The 18,015-nt window shown below is 44.4% G+C and overlaps 1 protein-coding gene across 5 annotated transcripts in view; it reads left to right on the plus strand.

Moving 5' to 3' along the window:
- CDC42BPA (CDC42 binding protein kinase alpha) overlaps positions 1-18,015 on the plus strand; it is a 459,430-nt gene that overhangs the window by 139,486 nt on the left and 301,929 nt on the right. For all 5 annotated transcript variants that reach the window (XM_082251633.1, XM_082251634.1, XM_082251637.1 and 2 more), the window contains exon 2: positions 14,911-15,002. In XM_082251633.1, the coding sequence (XP_082107759.1) occupies positions 14,911-15,002 (92 nt within the window). The remainder of the gene's footprint in view (positions 1-14,910; positions 15,003-18,015) is intronic.

Consider the following 18,015-nt stretch of genomic DNA (forward strand, 5'->3'; position numbering starts at 1 on the left):
GGGACCTTCTCCTGGTCTTCCAGTCACCAGGAGGAGCAGGGCCATTAGAGCTCCATGGGCTCTAAAACAAACAGAAGCCAAGCTCGCACAAGCCGGTAGAGAGGATACTGGGGGAGCGCAAAGATGGTAAAGTAACAGGAGGGTGATTGGCTACCTTTAGCTTTAAAGTAGTTGTAAAGACATGAAATAAGATCAAAACCTATCCCTCCATAGTGTGTACTTGTCACTGTCCAGAGCACTAAGTGTCATTTCTCTCTGCTGCTTTGTTCCTCTATCAGCATGAGTCACATCTTACCAGTTTTCCTGACACCAAGAGAAAAAAAGGTGACAGGGATCTCAGCTCTGTTACTGTGTGCTGTGTGAAGGTTCCCTCCAATCAGCTCTCAGCACTCTCCTCGCTGGACATAGACAGAATGTAACTTCAGCTCTCTCTCTGCCCTCCTTTTTTTCTGACCGCGCAGAAACACTTTATAAATTCTGATCTTTAAACGGTTGTCGAGAGGAGAAGACTGCAGATAAACAGGTACAACCAATGTAGGAGGATTTGTCATCTCTGTGTATCACCTCAGGCCAGTCACTTCACTGAGTATATGTAAGGATTGATAAACAGTTTAAAGCAGAGCTGAATGAAAATTGCATTCTCCCATGCAATGGGGCTCTGCCTGCACTTCATGGGTTAACTGCTCTTTTAGTCTAGGGGTGCAAGGGAAAGCTGTACTTACCTGGTCCTCCGATCCTTCGGAAAACTACGCACCCCCACATCCAGCGGTGGACAGTTCCTACCGTCCTCACGTCCAGAGCAGGAACAGTCCATTCACAAGACTGCTACCATGCGGAGGGCAGGAGCGGCAGGAAAGTATATCTTTGCTCCGCAATCCCCTAGGCGAAAAAAAGCAGTTAACCCATGCATAGCCCCACAGCATGGGAAATGGTTTTTTTTCCCGGAGTTCTTCTTTAATTCTTTGAGTCACTGGCTGGACTGCAGTCTGTTTGTATAAAGCTGATCAGGCCCTAGTAGATGGTATCATTTCCAAAATAAAACCAAAGACATTTGTTAGAAATTCGTACGTTTGAGGAACATTTTCCATCCTGCTCCTTTAAATTTTCTCGTCGCTGTAGTTAAAAATAAACATCGATTTGACCCCAATATTGATTTGAAAAATCGAAAAAACGTTCTTAAAACTAAAACTTTTGAACAAAATTCTACTAGAGTTTGGCCAACTTATGTTTGTATGCATCATATATGGTAAATGGGTATAACAACGAATGTTAAAGCATGAGATTGAATATAACAGGTGACAATGATTGCCATGTGGTCCCCGATCTCCTTTTTGGAAGCTCAGAGTGGTTTCTGTGTTTGATGTTCGATAAGTAGGACATCCTAAATATGGCTGTCTCCCTCTAGTGCTTACATAGTTGTCTGCTGTTTCCATGGCAACATAAATGCATTTTCCGCTGCACGTCTCAGCTATGAGAAAATTATGCGGGGTGAAGTGGCGGAGTGACTCCAGTGACATTTAGAGTGGAAAGAAAAAAATGTTTGTGTTGCCCATAACAACCAACCAGATTGCAGCTGTCATTCCTCCACGCGGCTAAGAAAACAATGTTTTCTATTTTCTTTTTACACAACATCCCACATCTGTTCCTCCGTCAAATGCATTTCATTTTCCATTGTGATCATGATGGAATTTTGTTGTTATTAAAAAAGAACTCCAAGCCTGTTAAAAAATAAATAAATCGACATTTCCCAATGGCAGAGCTGTTTAGGCCTCTTTTTATTATCTGGTGGTGATTTTTTGGACACTGGGGCAATATGGGACAGACAAATTTTTTTTGTCAGACACCAGTGTTGCATCAAAAGAGGCAGAGAGTTGCATCCCATACCTGAAAATACCACTTACTCTGTATTTCTCTCTGACATGGGCAGCCGAATGGAGCAGGAGGCTGTGCAAAGAGGAGGCAAGTATGCACAGTGATGGAGCAGGGCATTAATTAACAGAAGCACAGGTTGCCTTTATCCTTCCAGAATTCTAGTAAAAGGGTCCAGAGGTACACCCAGTTTGTAAATCCTTGGCATTAAAAGTGAGGACCTTTATTTTACTCATCAGTTGAGTGGATCAGATAGTCCATATGTGAAATTCTCTTCCTTCAACCGAAGACCGTTCAAGATGGTGGGTGCTTGTCAGAGATGTATAGTAACTAAGTAGAACTACTTCACTACTGTACTTAAGTACCAAAAGGCGGTATCTGTACTTTCCCGGAGTATAATTTTTTTCTCCTACTTCCACTTTTACTTCACTACATTTTTTCAATGATTTCAATACTTCTACTCCGATATTTTTTTTTTGTGCTGCATAGTTACTCGTTACAATTATAAAAATTACCACTGCCAGAACAGTAGATTGCAGGTTCCATGAAGCTCAAAACATGTGTATTATCAGCGCATACGAAAATAAATGCTACTGTATGTATAAATAAAAGCTGCATTTGAAATAATAAAAAACAATATGATGTTCAAACTTTTGACTTCTTTCTTTAATAACTACATAACACAATACTTTTACTTTCAGTACTTGAGTAGCAATTTGTTTTTCAAAACTACTGGTACTTTTACTTTCAGTACTTGAGTAGCAAAATTTTTAAAAAAACTACTTGCAATACTTAAGTAGAAAAAAATGTTGAACACTTTAGTACTTCTACTGAAGTCACTTTTTGATTGAGCACTTCCACTTCTACTCAGGTCACTTTTTGATCGAGCACTTGTACTTTTACTCAAGTATGGGTTTTGAGTACTTTATACAACGCTGGTGCTTGTAGTGACACAATGGATGATGCCGTAAATTCTAGAAAGTCACCAAAAATCCAAGAGGGTTTTTCACCATGTATTATAAAAACATCATGTCCAAGATTCCTCCTGACACTTTGAGCCCACAAGAGTACCTTTGTCAAGGCAAGTGGCATTAGAACCTTGTGACATGATGCTTTCACAATAAATGGTGAAGAACCTCTTTACTGAGTAGGTTGGGACCACCCAACAGAGTGAGACATCAATGTGTGATGAATCATTTTTTCTGGAGTCCCAAAAAATAAATCCTGTCGTTTTAGGATAGTTGATCTGTTCATATCATTCCCAGGGCCAACTGTGTATCCAGAACTGTACATGTATAGCACTACCACAGCCTAAAATTATTATAGAGCCATACTGCATACAACTGTTTCCAACTAGTTGTCCATCATCAGTCGGGTGTATGAAAACCATGCCTTCTATGAACAGTTGAACAGTTGAAGGCTTGTGCACTGAAATAACTGTAAGTGGGGCATGTTGGTTCCTTTTAGCCCACCTCACTATAACTTGTCTGGTTGTACCTTCATGTCAGTCCATAAGCCCAACTCCATGGAAGCCACGGTTTATATAGTGCTGCTGATGTCCAACAAGCCTGAAATTTTATGAAGTTTAAAGTGAATAACTCCAAAATACTCTTTATCTGCACTATACACCAGCAGTTCTAGATGTACAGGGACAAATTAAAAATGATTTACATAGCACCACCCACTATTCTAATAACAATTAATTTTTTTTTTTTAACAGACCACTAGACACATCGCTCGATAAATCATAACTCCTGGGTTATATTGCCTCCTCCAGGAGTAAGACTAGGCAGAGCAAAAAACACTTGGCTATGCCCATGAGCCATCCTCCACTGGTATATAACCCCCTCTCTGCTCTAGTTATTCAGTTTAATCTGTCTAGTCAGGAAAAGTGCTGGTAGATGCACTTTTTACTGCGTGAGACTTTAAAAAGGGAGGATGTAGCTAATGTGTCCACAGACGTGGCTGTCTTTTGGTACACTTAAGTCACCTCGCACTCCAAAGGGGTTTCCTTTTGTGCCTTATTTTAATTGGTTGTTCCCATTACTTATAGGTAAACCAAAGTTACCTTTTGTGGTCCCCAAACGTTTTGCAGTACGTTACCCTTTTTGAGGAATCACTTTTATAAAATTGGACTAGTCAACCAGTGGTGGACCCTCCTGTTTCAAGGTTGAATAAAGCAACTATGATCCCAGTAGAGGAGTCCCCGTCCTTTTGAAGACTCTGCTGACAGAAAAGCGGAGGCTGTGGCATGCAGCATGTTTACTGTGGCTGGTTCGGCATTGCAACCAGTTTTGGCCTCAGCCCTGGTGTCTCAGACCCTAACTGAATGGGCCAAACTTTTGCGCCAGGGCCTGGAGGGTGAGCAGGTTCCTGCTGCTTATGTTGATTTAGCGGACCAGTTGGTCCAAGGGCTGCAGTTTATTTGTGATGCAGCTTTGGATACAGCTCCAGTGCTGTCCAAATTTTCTGTTTCAGTGGTGGTGATTAGGTCCGTGCTGTGGTTTAAGAATTGGTCTGCAGACCATGCCTCCAAGAAAGCCCTCATTGATCTGCCCTTTCAAGGTGATCGCCTGTTTGGGGCTACCCTGAATTACATCATTAAGGGTCTCACGGGCAGAAGAGTACTTTCCTGCCACTGTCTAGGAAAGAGAAGGAGCCACCTCCCCAGCCCATAGAAAATTATTTTGTGCTTCTGGGACTGAGAATAAGGGAACTAGATCTTTCAACTCTTCCCCGGGAGATTCCAAGCAACCTTGGTCTGGTAAGCCTAAAGCTAGCTTCTCTGGACCCGCAGACAAGACCCTTTTAGCATTAAGGTCTGCCCTCATCCATTATTGGGGTGCGGGGACATCTTCGCTGGTTTCCTCCTTCGCGAGTGTCACGAGGATCCACGAAATTATTCTTTTGGGGGTACCAAAAAAGGGTGGCAAAGTTTGTCCATTTCAGGTTTTCTAGGCCCATATCCTCTTGTGCGGAGATAATTCCTGCAAAGGTTCAGGGGAAGTCCGAACTACCTAAGGCCCCCCCTATCCCTGTTCAGGAAATTGAAATACCTAGGTCTGATTTTAAGAGTGGTCCTTCCTCTGGACAAATTTCAGGAACCACAGGCTGTGATTCACCGGCTGCTGTCACACAGACAGTTCTCTCTCCCGACTTGCATGCAGGTTCTGCGTCTGGCGGTATCCACCTTCAAGACAGTTCTGTTTGCACAGACTTGCATGCAGCTCCTTCAGCAGGTTTGGCTCCACAATAGGATACCGACGTTTGTGGTGAAGTCACCTTTTCTCAGGCAGACCCCGCAGGTGTCCTAGGAGTACGGTAATGCCAGTATAATCCTCGGCTCAAGCCTCTTCTGTGGTTCCTGCGAGGAAACAAGGATGAGGGTTTTCCAATCATTCTGGTGGCCATAAAAGTGCTTTAGGGGCTTCCTCTCCGAGAAGAACAGTTGTCCCAAGGGCTAATCTACCATCCTGCTTTACAGTCGCTGGTTTTAATGGCTTAGCTTTTAAAAGCCAGGTACTGAGGTATAGAGGTTTGTCTGGATCAGTGATCCCTACTATCGTGAAGGCGAGAAAGTGGTCTTTCAGCAAGATATACCATCGTACATGGAAAGCATACATTTTCTTGGTGGGAATCGATTAGCGATCATTCTTGATCCTTTTCTGTGGCTCGAATCTTTGCCTTTCTTAAAGGGGCATTGAGCAGAAGTTGGTTCTGAGTACCATCAAGGGCAGGTGTCTGATCCTTTTCTGTGGCTAAGGTCTTTGCCTTTCTTCAAAGGGACGTTGAGCAGAAGTTGGCCCTGAGTACCATCAAGGGCAGGTGTCTGCCTTGGCAATCTTCTTTCAGTGACCCCCTAGCCACGCACTCTTTAATTTGTACCTTCATTCAGGGGGTTCGACATGTGGCTCCACCTGTACAGTCTCTCTTGCCACTATGGAACATAAATGTAGTGCTTTCGGTCATCCAGAAACCTCCATTTGAGAATATTCATGAGATTCCCTTGCCTACGTTATCCCAGAAGGTGGCATTCTTGATGGCTATTACCTTGGCCCGCAGGATTTCGGAGTTGGCGGCATTGCCCTGTCATAGTCCCTATTTAGTGGTTCATAGGGATAAAGTGGTTTTTCGTCCCTGTCTGTCATTCCTGCCCAAAGTTGTCTCTGACTTCCATTTGAATGAGGACATTATGTTGCCTTCCTTGTGTCCCAAGCCAGCTCATCCCAAGGAATTTGCTTTGCATACCTTGGATGCGGTTTGTGCGATTTTCGGAGGTTAGACTCGCTTTTTTTGGTTACGGACAGACCATGGAAAGGGCTGGCCGCTTCTTCGGCTACCATCTCCAGATAGATCAGACAGACTTTGATTCAGGCCTATTCTTTTAAAGGTCAGGTTCCTCCTTTCCCTGTCACGGCGGAGTACTTCCTGGGCCTTCCGACTTTGTCGTCGCTACATACCTTAACAAAATTCTAGGAAGTAGATACTTTGGCATCTGCAGATGCTTCTTTCGGCCGCAACGTTTTTCAGGCTGCTGCTTAAAGAGGTTGTAAACCCATACAACTTTTTTTTTTGCAACCTGTAAGAGAAACACATAATGAGCTAGTATGCATCGCATACTAGCTCATTATGAAATACCTTAGGACGAGCCCCCGCCGTGCCGCCCGCTTACCTGTATGACGGGCGACATGTCCAGTCGCCCGTTTTCCGGGATCGTGGCATCCGGCCATCTGATTGGCCGGAGCCGCGGTGACGTCACTCCCCTGCACGCGCGCGGGAGCCGACAGTCACGGCACGGGGCTCTGAAGCGCATGCGCCAGTGACGTCACTGGCTGCATGTAAGGTAAATATCTCCTAAACGGTACATGTTTAGGAGATGTTTACAGTACTTATAGGTAAGCCTTATCATAGGCTTACCTATAGGTAAAAGTGTCAGAGGAGGGTTTACTTCCTCTTTAGGAGGGGTTGTTCCCTCTTGAGGTGTGTTTTTCTTTAAATTTAAAATTTTCAGATGGAGCTCCTGTGACTCGTTTAATGCTCCTGTGTTCTGGTTAGGGCTCTTATGTTTAGCCCTGGGTTACCACCCCTCATTTTCCTTTTGGCACTGCTTTTGGTCATCCCAGTAGTCACGATTATTGGAACATATGGGTGGGTGTGGAGGTAATTGGCGCTGCCAAAAAGTATTATTGATAAAAATGGGTAAGGGATATAAATATCTATATAAATCTGTTAGTAGATCAGTATATATCCAATATAAATATGGAGTGTGGTATAAAGTGCCAGAAGTATTTCAAGTGCGATGTGTATAAATTAAATTAAATAAATAATTCCTAGAAAAATTCAAGTGCTCTTGGTAATCACTATGTATGGGTGATCCAAATTGAATAAATAGTAAGTTGATTAGTAAATCATTTCTAAAAATAACCAAGTGATCTAAAAGTGATAATTATGTGTGTGTGATCACTGGAAATAGTAATAAGTGCTGGTAAATTTATAGTAACAAATGACACACCAAATTATGCAATAAATAATCTAAAACCAAATATTAAATTGCACAGTGATAAAAGCGATCAATAAATGAAATACTAAACCAATTGAAATGTTACTAAAATTGATAGTGATCAAATAAAATACATATATTAAAGATAGTGCTCACATAAAGTGCATATAAGGTGCTTAGAGTGAATAGAATTCTCCAAAAAATTAAATATAAATATAAATGTATTAGATAGCCTCAGGCAATGTCCCATAAAATTCCATTATATATCCGTAGCAATAAATATGTAAAAATATATATATGAAAATGTTATCCCAATAAAGTCCACAAACGGGTGCGAGTAAAATCCAAAAGGTGTAAGAAAAAGTGGATCCCAGGTAATCTGTAGAAGTGGGGGTGCTCAATGAAGGAATTGGTGCTCCCCTCCTATTGATTCCGCACTCACCAGAGGATAGTACCCCTACAGGGGTAAGCAGCGTAATGGGTATCTCCTATGGGTCCCTCCAACAGTTAACCAGATATCCACTTTCTCCAGAGTAGACCTTTCACATACTCTTCACCATAATAATTCATAGGCAATAGGTCCTCATAGATATGCCGATCCAGTAGAGTAAAGCCCCGTACACACGTACCGATCGTCGGCCGAACGATCGGCCGTCTTTTGTCCCAGGGCTGTCATGTCCGCTGAAAAGTGCAAAAGACTGTACACGAATTTTGTCCGCCGACTGCAGAAGTGATGTCATGTGATGGTTAACTTACCCTGTGTTTTTTCTTTTCTGAGCATGCCCAGTCTTGCAAATCTGCTGTCTGTCGGCCGAAATCTGTACTGACTGGCGAACAATCGGCCGTTCTGGTGTCGGCATACAAAAATTTTAATGCTTGCACGACAGATTCTGTTCGGCCGAAAGTGCGCTGTCGGCTGTCAGAAGCATCATACTAACAAGCCGAAAATCGGCCGATCGGTCGTCGGCCGAATCTTTTCAGCCGACAATCTGCTCGTGTGTACGGGCCTTAAGGGAAGGTATCCAGATAAATGTAAGGAAGAGAGAGACTCCAATAGTGAAGTATTGTAACTCACTTTTCGCTTTATTAAATGATAAAATACATGGTACTCATTCATCAACTCTTATGTCTAGCCCTGGGTTACCACCCCTCATTTTCCTTTTGGCACTGCTTTTGGACATCCCAGTAGTCATGATTATTGGAACGCTGTTTCTGTCCAAGAACGAAAGAGAAAATGGGATTTTTGTACTTAATGTAAAATCCATTTCTCTGAGTTTGACGGACACAGCACCCACCCCTCAGTTTTGCTACTTCTAATACTGCTTGCTACTAAACTGAATACCTAGAGCATAGAGGGGGGTTATATACCAGCTGAGGATGGCCTATGGGCATAGCCAAGTGTTTCTTGATAAGCCTAGTCCTACTCCTGGAGGAGGAAGTAGAACCCAATAGTTATGATTTATGGATTTTACGGTAAGTAAAAAAATCTAATTTTTTGCCAGCGGGAGAACCCCCTCACCCAGTACTTGGTGGTTGGTTTCAGCTGACTATCAGAAGAGGGGTCCACTAGGCCTTTTGGCTAGGCGGACCTGAGTGTGCCTTACTCCTGTTATAAGCCTTGTGCCCCAGGGGGTCAGGGAGGGGCCCTACTACTTTGGGAGGTGGATCAGAGGCACACCCTAAGAGTACTTTTTGTGCGTGTTCACATATACTTTTTTGGTTCACGTACTGTTGTTTAGAAAATTAGCAATGCATTCCTAGTTTTTGGGATTTGTGATGGAAATGAGATGTGCATGAAGCTTTTGATTTTATAAAGGCTCTACTGAGTTTTTTATTGGTTTAGTAGAGAGTTTTGTTTACACTATCAGTGACACCAAACTCTACTACATCCTCTTCAAGGTGGCCATAAAGGTCGTAGGGCTTGGCTAAAATGGGTAAGTGGGGCTTACAAACCATTCTTCCAAAATACCATTAAATGTTTATAATGTAAGAGAAAAACAGAACCTGACTTTCCTTCCTGCCTGCCTTGCAACATATTTTCTCAGAGACTGCAGATGGAGATATGCTGATTATAAGCTGCAGTCAATGAGGAGTATTCCTCTGGCTCGTTTCATTCACCTTCTCACCGCAGACTGCGTTTTCCTGATAGTGTAAGCTGTACATCTGAATTAATCTCTGCAGCTCCATTCATTGTTGTGTCTGACTAAGCTGCATCAAGTCAGCTCACTGTCATGTCTTTTGTCTGCCATGGCAATCTCCATAGCTGGTCAGAGGAAGTAAGAAGCCGGTTTTGGGAGAGATATATGGAGTGCTGCCATTGCTGAAAATACTGAATGCCCAGTGCTAATAATGGTTCAAAGGCTTCATTGGGGGAAATTTACTAATATTGGAGCACACAGAATCTGGTGCAGCTGTGCATAGTAACCAATCAGCTCCTAGGCTTTAGAACCCCTTCCGGATCCATTTTTTTTTTCTCAGCGGGGGATCTGTCTGCCGATTCCCTGCTGAGCAGAGTGGGCGGATGACAAGTTCATGAAGACTGACTAACCGTTTACACCCGACTGCCCTTCAATCTGATCCAGCCAGATGGAGGGGAACAGATCCTCTTCCTTTTGTTTTTATCAGATCAGATTGAAGGTAGGCGGGTGTAAACAGACACAAGTCTGTTTACATACGCCACTCCATAGAGGAGATTGAGAGCCGGTTCACATACAGGCGACCCGACTTCCCGGGGCGACCTGTGAGGTCGTGGTGCACAGCGCGCACCCCGACCTCGGAGAGACATGCACGGACTTCATATCATTGAAGTCAATGCAGGTCGCTCCAGGTCGCCCCAAAGTAGTACAGGACCCTTTTTCTAAGTCGGAGCGACTTGTGTCGCTCCTATTAGAACGGGTCCTGTGCTAATCTATGGCAGGCGACCCACGGTGACTTGTCAGGCGACCAGGTCGCCTGAAAAGTCGCCCCAGTGTGAACCGGCTCTGAGGGTCCATTCGGGTCCGCCTGAAAAACAGACGGGCGAACCCGATCTAACCGCTCTCGTGAAAGGGGCATTATTGTTAAAGCTTAATCGAACAAGCTGAAGTTAGAAGCTGATTGGCTACCATGCACGTCTGCACCAGATTCTGTGTGCACTAGTTTTAGTAAATCTTTCCTATTGTGTTCCAAGTGGTTGACCCAGAACATGTATGCAGTAACTGAGAGATTAATGCTCCAGATCTGCCTACTTGTTGGAGAGTCTGTGACTCAATGTGGAGTTATTGGATCAGTGGTTGAAAGCAAAAGGACAGCTCACCCTTTAATGTGGTACTGCTGCAATGCTAGAAACTTCCTGCAGATGAACAGAGATGTCATTAGGTGCCAAGTGCAACAGAACATCTGTAATTGTAGAACTCTCTCCTTATGTAGTCATTTAAAGTACTCCCCTACTTATTTTAACCTGTTGTGATCCTAGCAGCAATATAAACCCAGCAGAAGTTTAAACCCATCCCCACTCTGCCAAAAACTTGAACAATGTTTTCGATTTAAATTCTCTATAAAAATTGCAGTGATAAACGCATCCGATTATCATTATTATACAGGATTTATATATTTTGCCAACAGTTTGCATTTCGCTTTACAATATAGACGCAGTAAAGTTACAATATAATAAAATACAAGAGGGTTATAAGGGCCCTGCTCAAAAGAGCTCATAATCTTATCGAACCTTATCCCTCATGCACACAGAGCTTACAAAATGCCGGCGTCACAGGCTTCGAGTGTTTTTTTTTTTTTTTTCCGGCCTGTAAAAAGCATCTCTTTGTAAACCTATGTATCCACGCACTCATAGGCATTTACAAACATATTCGGGCTGGTTCACACATTTTTTTTCTCCCGTAGCGTGTGAAACACACTCAAAAGACTTCACCCGGTGCATAAAAAGTGCACACACGCAAACGTGAACACACAAAAACTGCACAGGGTGTGCGAAAATGGTCTGGCCTCCGAAGAGGTTGGACCTATACCTTGATCCCCTGGGGCGCAAGACTCCTGACAGGGACTGAGGTACTTCCTATGGTTTGCCTGGCCGAGACCTGGCAAACCCCGTTCTCCAGGGGGACTGCCGAAACAGCCCACCCCAAGTACTGGGTGGGGCTCCCCCGAAGGGAGACCCCATGAGAGAGGGCGAACTAAGCCAGAAGGCCATGTCCACCCCCTCCCAAGACTTTCAAGGTAGGCCCAGAGACCCACACCGTACTCGTTGTGCAGGAAAAGAAGAGTGAAAGTGAAGTGACACACCACAAAGAAAAAAAACACACAAACAAAAAGGTGGGGAAGGGGAAGTGGAGGAGTGAATTAGTGCCTTTGTGAAAATACAAAGGCAGGCCTTCCGGCCGGAATAAATAATTCCTCTGGTCGAAGCCAAAAGGCCTTGCCCAAGAGGCAGGTGCTTAAAAAAGTGTGTAGGTGCAGTGACCATGGTGCCGAAAAACTCAAGGCGAGCTGCCCCTCACCAGTGAGAATTAAGGCACCCCTGGGCTGCCACCCCAGGGGCACATACACTACAGGCTTTTTCTACCCCGGCCCAAAGGCCAGACCGAGTGTAGCCCTATCCCATCAGGAGGCATCAGAACGTTGGATAGCTTAGGGTGAGCCTGCCTTCAACTGGGGACAAGCCTCTTGCAAGGCCAGATTCAACCCAGGAGGAAAGGCCCTCCCACCGCCATCCGCCATTCCTTACCAATCACATCCAGGAGCAGTACTAACCAGTCGGACAAGCTGGTTTTCTCGCTCCCTTCAAACTGATAGGGTCGGACCCATTCAAATCAGAAGGCAATGGACCCATCCGGCTTTCTCTGATGGGGCTTACTTCCCAGTCCCCCGGTAGTTCCGGAGCGCCCTGGTTCATTTCGGCCCCCACCGATACTAACCATCAGGTTCCATACCAACTGATAAGAACAGATTTCTTTTAAAGCCCGTAGCGTGTGAAACACACTCAAAAGACTCCACCCGGTGCATAAAAAAGTGCACACACACAAACGTGAGGAACACAAAAAGTGCACAGGGTGTGCGAAACAAAAGGTCTTCCCTCCGAAGAGGTAGGACCCGAACCTCGATCCCCCGGGGCGCAAGACTCCTGACAGGGATTTAAGGTACTCATGGTCTGTCTGGCCGAAACCAGACCGACCCCGTTCTTCAGGGGGACTGCCGAAACAGCCCCCGCCGAGTACTAAGTGGGGCTCCCCCGAAGGGAGACCCCATGGGAGAGGGCGGACTGAGCCAAAAGGCCATATCCACCCCCTCCCAAGACTCAAGGCAGGGCCCGAGGACCCACACCATACAAGTCGTGCAAAAAAAGAAAACAAAGGTGACAGTGCAGGTGACAAACTACAAAGAAAAAGAGACAAACAAAACAAAGAGTGGGGAAGGGGAAGTGGGGAAAGTGCTATGGTGCCCTGTGAGGAACCAAGGCAGGCCTTCCAGCCGGAATAAAAAATTCCTCTGGTGCAAGCCAAAAGGCCTGTCCCAACAGGCAGGTGCGAAAAAGGTGTGCATAGTGCAGTGACCAAGGTGCCAAAATAACTCAGGCGAGCTGCCCCTCACCGGTGAGAAATTAAGGCACCCCTGGGCTGCCACCCCAGGGGCACATACACTACGGGCTTTTTCTATCCCGGCCCAAAGGCCAGACCGAGTGTAGCCCTATCCCATCAGGAGGCATCAGAATTTTAGACAGCTTAGGGAGAACCTGCCTTCAACTGGGGACAAGCCTTTTGTAAGGCCAGATTCAACCCAGGAGGAAAGGTTCCCCCACCACCATCCGCCATTCCTTACCAATCACATCCAGGAGCAGTACTAACCGGAAAATTGGCGAAACCGGCTTTCCCGCTCCCTTCAAACTGACAGGGGCGGACCCATTCAAATCAGGAAGGCATTGGAACCATCCGGCTTTCTCTGGTTTGGCCTACTCCGGTCCTCCAGTTACGCCCAGAGCGCCCCGGTTAACTTTGGCCACCACCGATACTAACCTTCAGGTTCCATTCCAACACTGATAAGAACAGATACTACACTTGATCTTAGCCAAAAGGCAGAGAAGCGGGCCGGTTCACACATATGCGATGCGAGAACCCTGCGAATCCACTGCGGGTTCCCGCATCGCACTCAACTCGCAGGCAGTTCACATTGCCATATGCAAATTACTGGGGGTGTAAATACAAAGTTAATGACACCCCCAGATCAGTTTGCATATCTCAGTGCGAACTGTCAGTTCGGACATGAATCAGATCGCATAGGTGTGAACACCCATACGATCCGATTCTGATGCACACCAAAAAAAGGGTCCTGTGCGACTTTGGTCCGAATGTGATGCAAATTCAGCCATACAATCTGTATGGCTGAATTCGCAACGCACAGAAATCGCATGTGATTTGCAGAGCAGTGCGCTGCAAATCACATGCGATGTCTGACATACCATATGTGTGAACCAGGACTTAGAGGACGTTTACAGACTGAGAAAAAAGCATCAAAGGCACGTTTAGCAGAGCAGCTGAAGAGCAGAAAAAAAGCGCAACGTTTCTAAACGCAGATAAATGCTAGACGCCTTGGTGCATCTAGTCTTCATGTTAATGCATTCCAATAGTCAGAATATTTTAAATTTAGGCCAATAAAATGCATTAACGCTCAAATATGGATGTGTGTGCAATACATAGCTTTTTTCTGCCAGGAGTTCTGGCATTCAGAGGGGCTAAATAGGCACCCCGTGTGCCTGAAAACCTCATATAATGTGTGTTTTTTTTTTTCCAGCTTATATTTGACCTGCATTAGAGCTGCACGATTCTGAATAAAAAGAGAATTGCAATTTTTTTTCTTACAATAAAGACCACGATTCTCTCACTGTTATTGGTGTAACATCATCTTTTACATTTTACAAAAAAATTGCGCTAACTTTACTGTTTTCGTTTTTTGCATTGGTTTGTAAAGGGGTATAGCAGTGATTCCCACTCACCTCATATAACATGTCCCCACTCTCACTGTCTTCTCTAGCATGTTTCCAATCTTCCACCAAACGTGTAGCATGTCCAAAGTCTATCATTTTTTATAGTATACTTGTTGTTTCTGACCATCTTACCTAGTATTTCATATACTAAACATTATGTGCAGGCCTTGGGTGCTGATAGCGGTCACAGCTGAGGCCCCCCTATACTTTGCAAGTCAACAAGCACTGGTCTAGAGGCACCTCCACAATTTTTCCATTGATATTTGGAGGCGTCCTGATCTGATGATTACCATAGTGTGATTGTTATGTTATTGCTATATGTACACCAACTCATAGTGATTGATTTACTAAAACTGAAGAGTGCAAAATCTGGTGCAACTCTGCATAGAAACCAATCAGCTTCCAGGTTGTTTTATTTTGTCAAAGCCTAATTGAAAAGCTGAATTTAGAAGCCAATTGGCTACAATGAGCGGCTGCACCAGATTTTGCACTCTCCAGTTTTAGTAAATCAAATCCATAGAGTTGTTATAACAATAGTAGTCTGATTTTCTCTTCTTTTTTTTTCCAGCCAAACCATTTGCCCATAAAGTGAAGCAACTACGGCTACACAAAGAAGACTTTGAAATCTTGAAAGTAATAGGAAGAGGAGCTTTTGGTGAGGTGAGTTGTTCTAAGTGTGACACTCTGCAAATTGGCTGATTGTTGGAGAGGAGTCCGACCTATCGCATCTGAACTGATCTTATAATCCCACTATTATTTTGGAAAACACTTGTATTATAATTATTATTACACGCTTGTATTAGAACAGTGTCTGCATGCCTCTAACTGCCAGCCTAAGGTTCAAGGATTTGAATCTTCATTTCTCTACTTTGCATTCCTCCTCTTCTGCATCTTAGACACGATTACCTTGCCCATTCATGGTTTTGCTGAATAAACAAGTCTTGCTGAGTAAATCCCTGTGTATGCTGCGTGTCTGTGTAAGTTCTGTGTCGGAACTGACACAGGGCTGATTACCTCCTTCCCTCTCTCACATCACAATGTTCTGGCCTGATGATTGGCCCAGGACCTAGTATAGCATCCTGAGAGGAAGGGGGTCTCCTGCTCCCTTATAATCGAATGGTAAGTGCAGCACATGTGAGTATCAATAAGTTGGGGGGGGTTGTCTTCCTTCAAGAGACAACTTTAGAGAGCAGAAAACTTCCTTTGCTGACTTGTTTTACATGCTTATCGCAGGTAAACAACAAAATGCATGTTTAAAATAGTTGTATGTTAACTGTCTTGGCTGCCAAAAGATTTTTCCTTGTCATTCACACGCCTCCGGTGTGCTATGCAGCCAAGGGTGATGCCAGTAAAGTGCTCTAGCTTCTTGTATCACTTTTTTTGTCTTTATTTGGGTACCCCTGCTGGACAACATAGCCGGGCCAGCTATCTTTTTGGGCTGAAGGTAAGTAACACAGCTTGGTCACTGACTTGCCTAGTGATAGGACAATGAAAGAGCCCATTGATAAAGTCCTCACTCTGCTCATCAATTATGTCTTCAAGCTCTCTGTTGCATTTCCAGCTTGAGTCCTGCTGAGCATGGAAAATATATGAAACGTCTATATATGATCATTATATACTATATGCAGGATCTGATTCACTGCTGTACAGTAATTGTGTTTAAGGCTTTATTCGGACTTGCATGTTGCAGTAACACATGTTACTCCCAACGCATTATTTGTGGTGTGTAGTGGTGCTGTTAATTTAGGACAGGACCCTAATGCATTCCTACAGTAGCAAATAATTCAACCACGCACATGTTGTGGCGCGCCGCATTAAAAAAAAAAAAAAAAGGGGTGGCCTATCTAATATTTTCGGGATTAAGATACACTGCCAGCCCATTCAAAATGGGCACTTTGTATCTTAAGATGTGCATTAAAACAAGGCATACTGTAGACGAGCCCTTACTGTTATTTCTGTGCAAGTATTGATTAGTTCAGCCTGATTGGCATTTGCATATTATGTGGCTAATTGGTCTTATGTCAGCAGACATTTAGCAGAGTTGCAGATTGTACTGCTCAATCTATAGATGGATAATCTAGATGTTCAACAGTGCAATTTGGGGAATTAGGGGTAAATATATAGGTTCATTTTATGTGCTAAAAAGATCTAAATGGAAAATGTTCTCCAATGCCTGTAAAGACCAACTGAAATTTCAGTTTAAATCCGCTATTCCCATTCCAGGTATATTGAGACAAAAGATCAGTGATGCCAACCTATCAAATTGAAATTTACTGACACACCACCCAAAATTTACTGGCACAGCCACATTTTTACTGACATTTCCAAAAGTTACAAAATCAAAGTTTTAGGAAATTAGAATGGGCAGTCGCACATACATGAAATTGACTCCCACAATGACGCTGACAGCAGTGTGCAGCAGCAAAGGTGACAATGACACCTAGCTGAGACAAAACATCCACTCCTGAGTGACAGTTTCTCTCCACGCTGGGTGGTCCCTTCAGTCCAAACAGCACTGACAGTCCCACTCCCGGCTTGCCTTTTTCCAGTCCCTCAGACTTGCATGTGAGGCTACAGCACCTCTGCTCAACCTCCTTGCACCATGACATCACAATACATGCTCAGGCACCTCTACCAGACCTGCCCCCTGCCTGCGCTTACTGAACACACTGTGGTAGGCACTCGGATGGTCTGGGGCGGCTCTGAAACTGAGCATGGGAAGTTCCAAGCTCAGGGTCACAGCCATATTTTTTTCTGGTAACCTTATCCGGTCACTGGCATTTACTGGCAGGAGAAAATTGCCTTCTCTTTACTGGCTGCCAGTAAAAATACTGACAGTTGGCAACACTGCAAAAGGTTTGCATAGTCTTACAGTGTGCTTTCTTAATAAAGCATCCACATAGTAGAAAAGCCTATCTTCTGCCAGCATGCTGCAGAGAAGGACCCTTTTTCTCTGTGTGGAAGCAGTTCTCTCTGCTGAGATCTGTCACGGCCTCCATTGACTCAAAGCTAAAGCCATCCATTCAGCAAAGTTCATGTTTCCTGATGATTGCAGAGCTCTAGGTCTGAATCAGCAGGGGTTGTGTCAGACCTCTGCAGAGAGACTTCTGCTTCCCCACAGATTGCAAAGGTCCGTCTCTACAGCATGCTGGCAGGGTACTGATGTTTTTACCAAAGCTGTGACTGTTTAAAAAAATAAAAATAAAATAACCTACAAGACGGAACAGCTCTTGTTTTGATGCCCCTGGAATGTATTTAGCTGATGTACTGAATGTTCAATTGGGGTTTAATTTAGCTGGCACTGAAAGTGTTACAGCTGTCACTATGATGGGTTGCAATCAGTGTAGCTCTGGGGTGTTTAAGTAGCCAATGGTGACAAATGATAGACAAGTTTGTCTGTTCGGTTACAGAGTGCTGATCTGTCATTGGGTGCTTTTTGCACCCTCTCCGTTCTGTAATTGGCGTGTGATTTCCATGTAAGCACTGTAGCGTAGTGCTATGGCTGTTTTGCATTAGCCCAGCTCTACAGAACAGCAGCACAGTCAGTGAACGGATCCTGGCCCCGCCTTCTGCCAGTGGTGATTTCCCACATTCCTCTGGCACAGGCCACAGTCTGGGGATGAGCAGAGCTCTCTCCAGACATGATGACGGAGGGAACACCAACATGCAATTA

This window comes from Pelophylax lessonae, assembly GCF_965119305.1.
Source record: "Pelophylax lessonae genome assembly, chromosome: 3".
NCBI classification, from domain to species: Eukaryota; Metazoa; Chordata; class Amphibia; order Anura; family Ranidae; genus Pelophylax; species Pelophylax lessonae.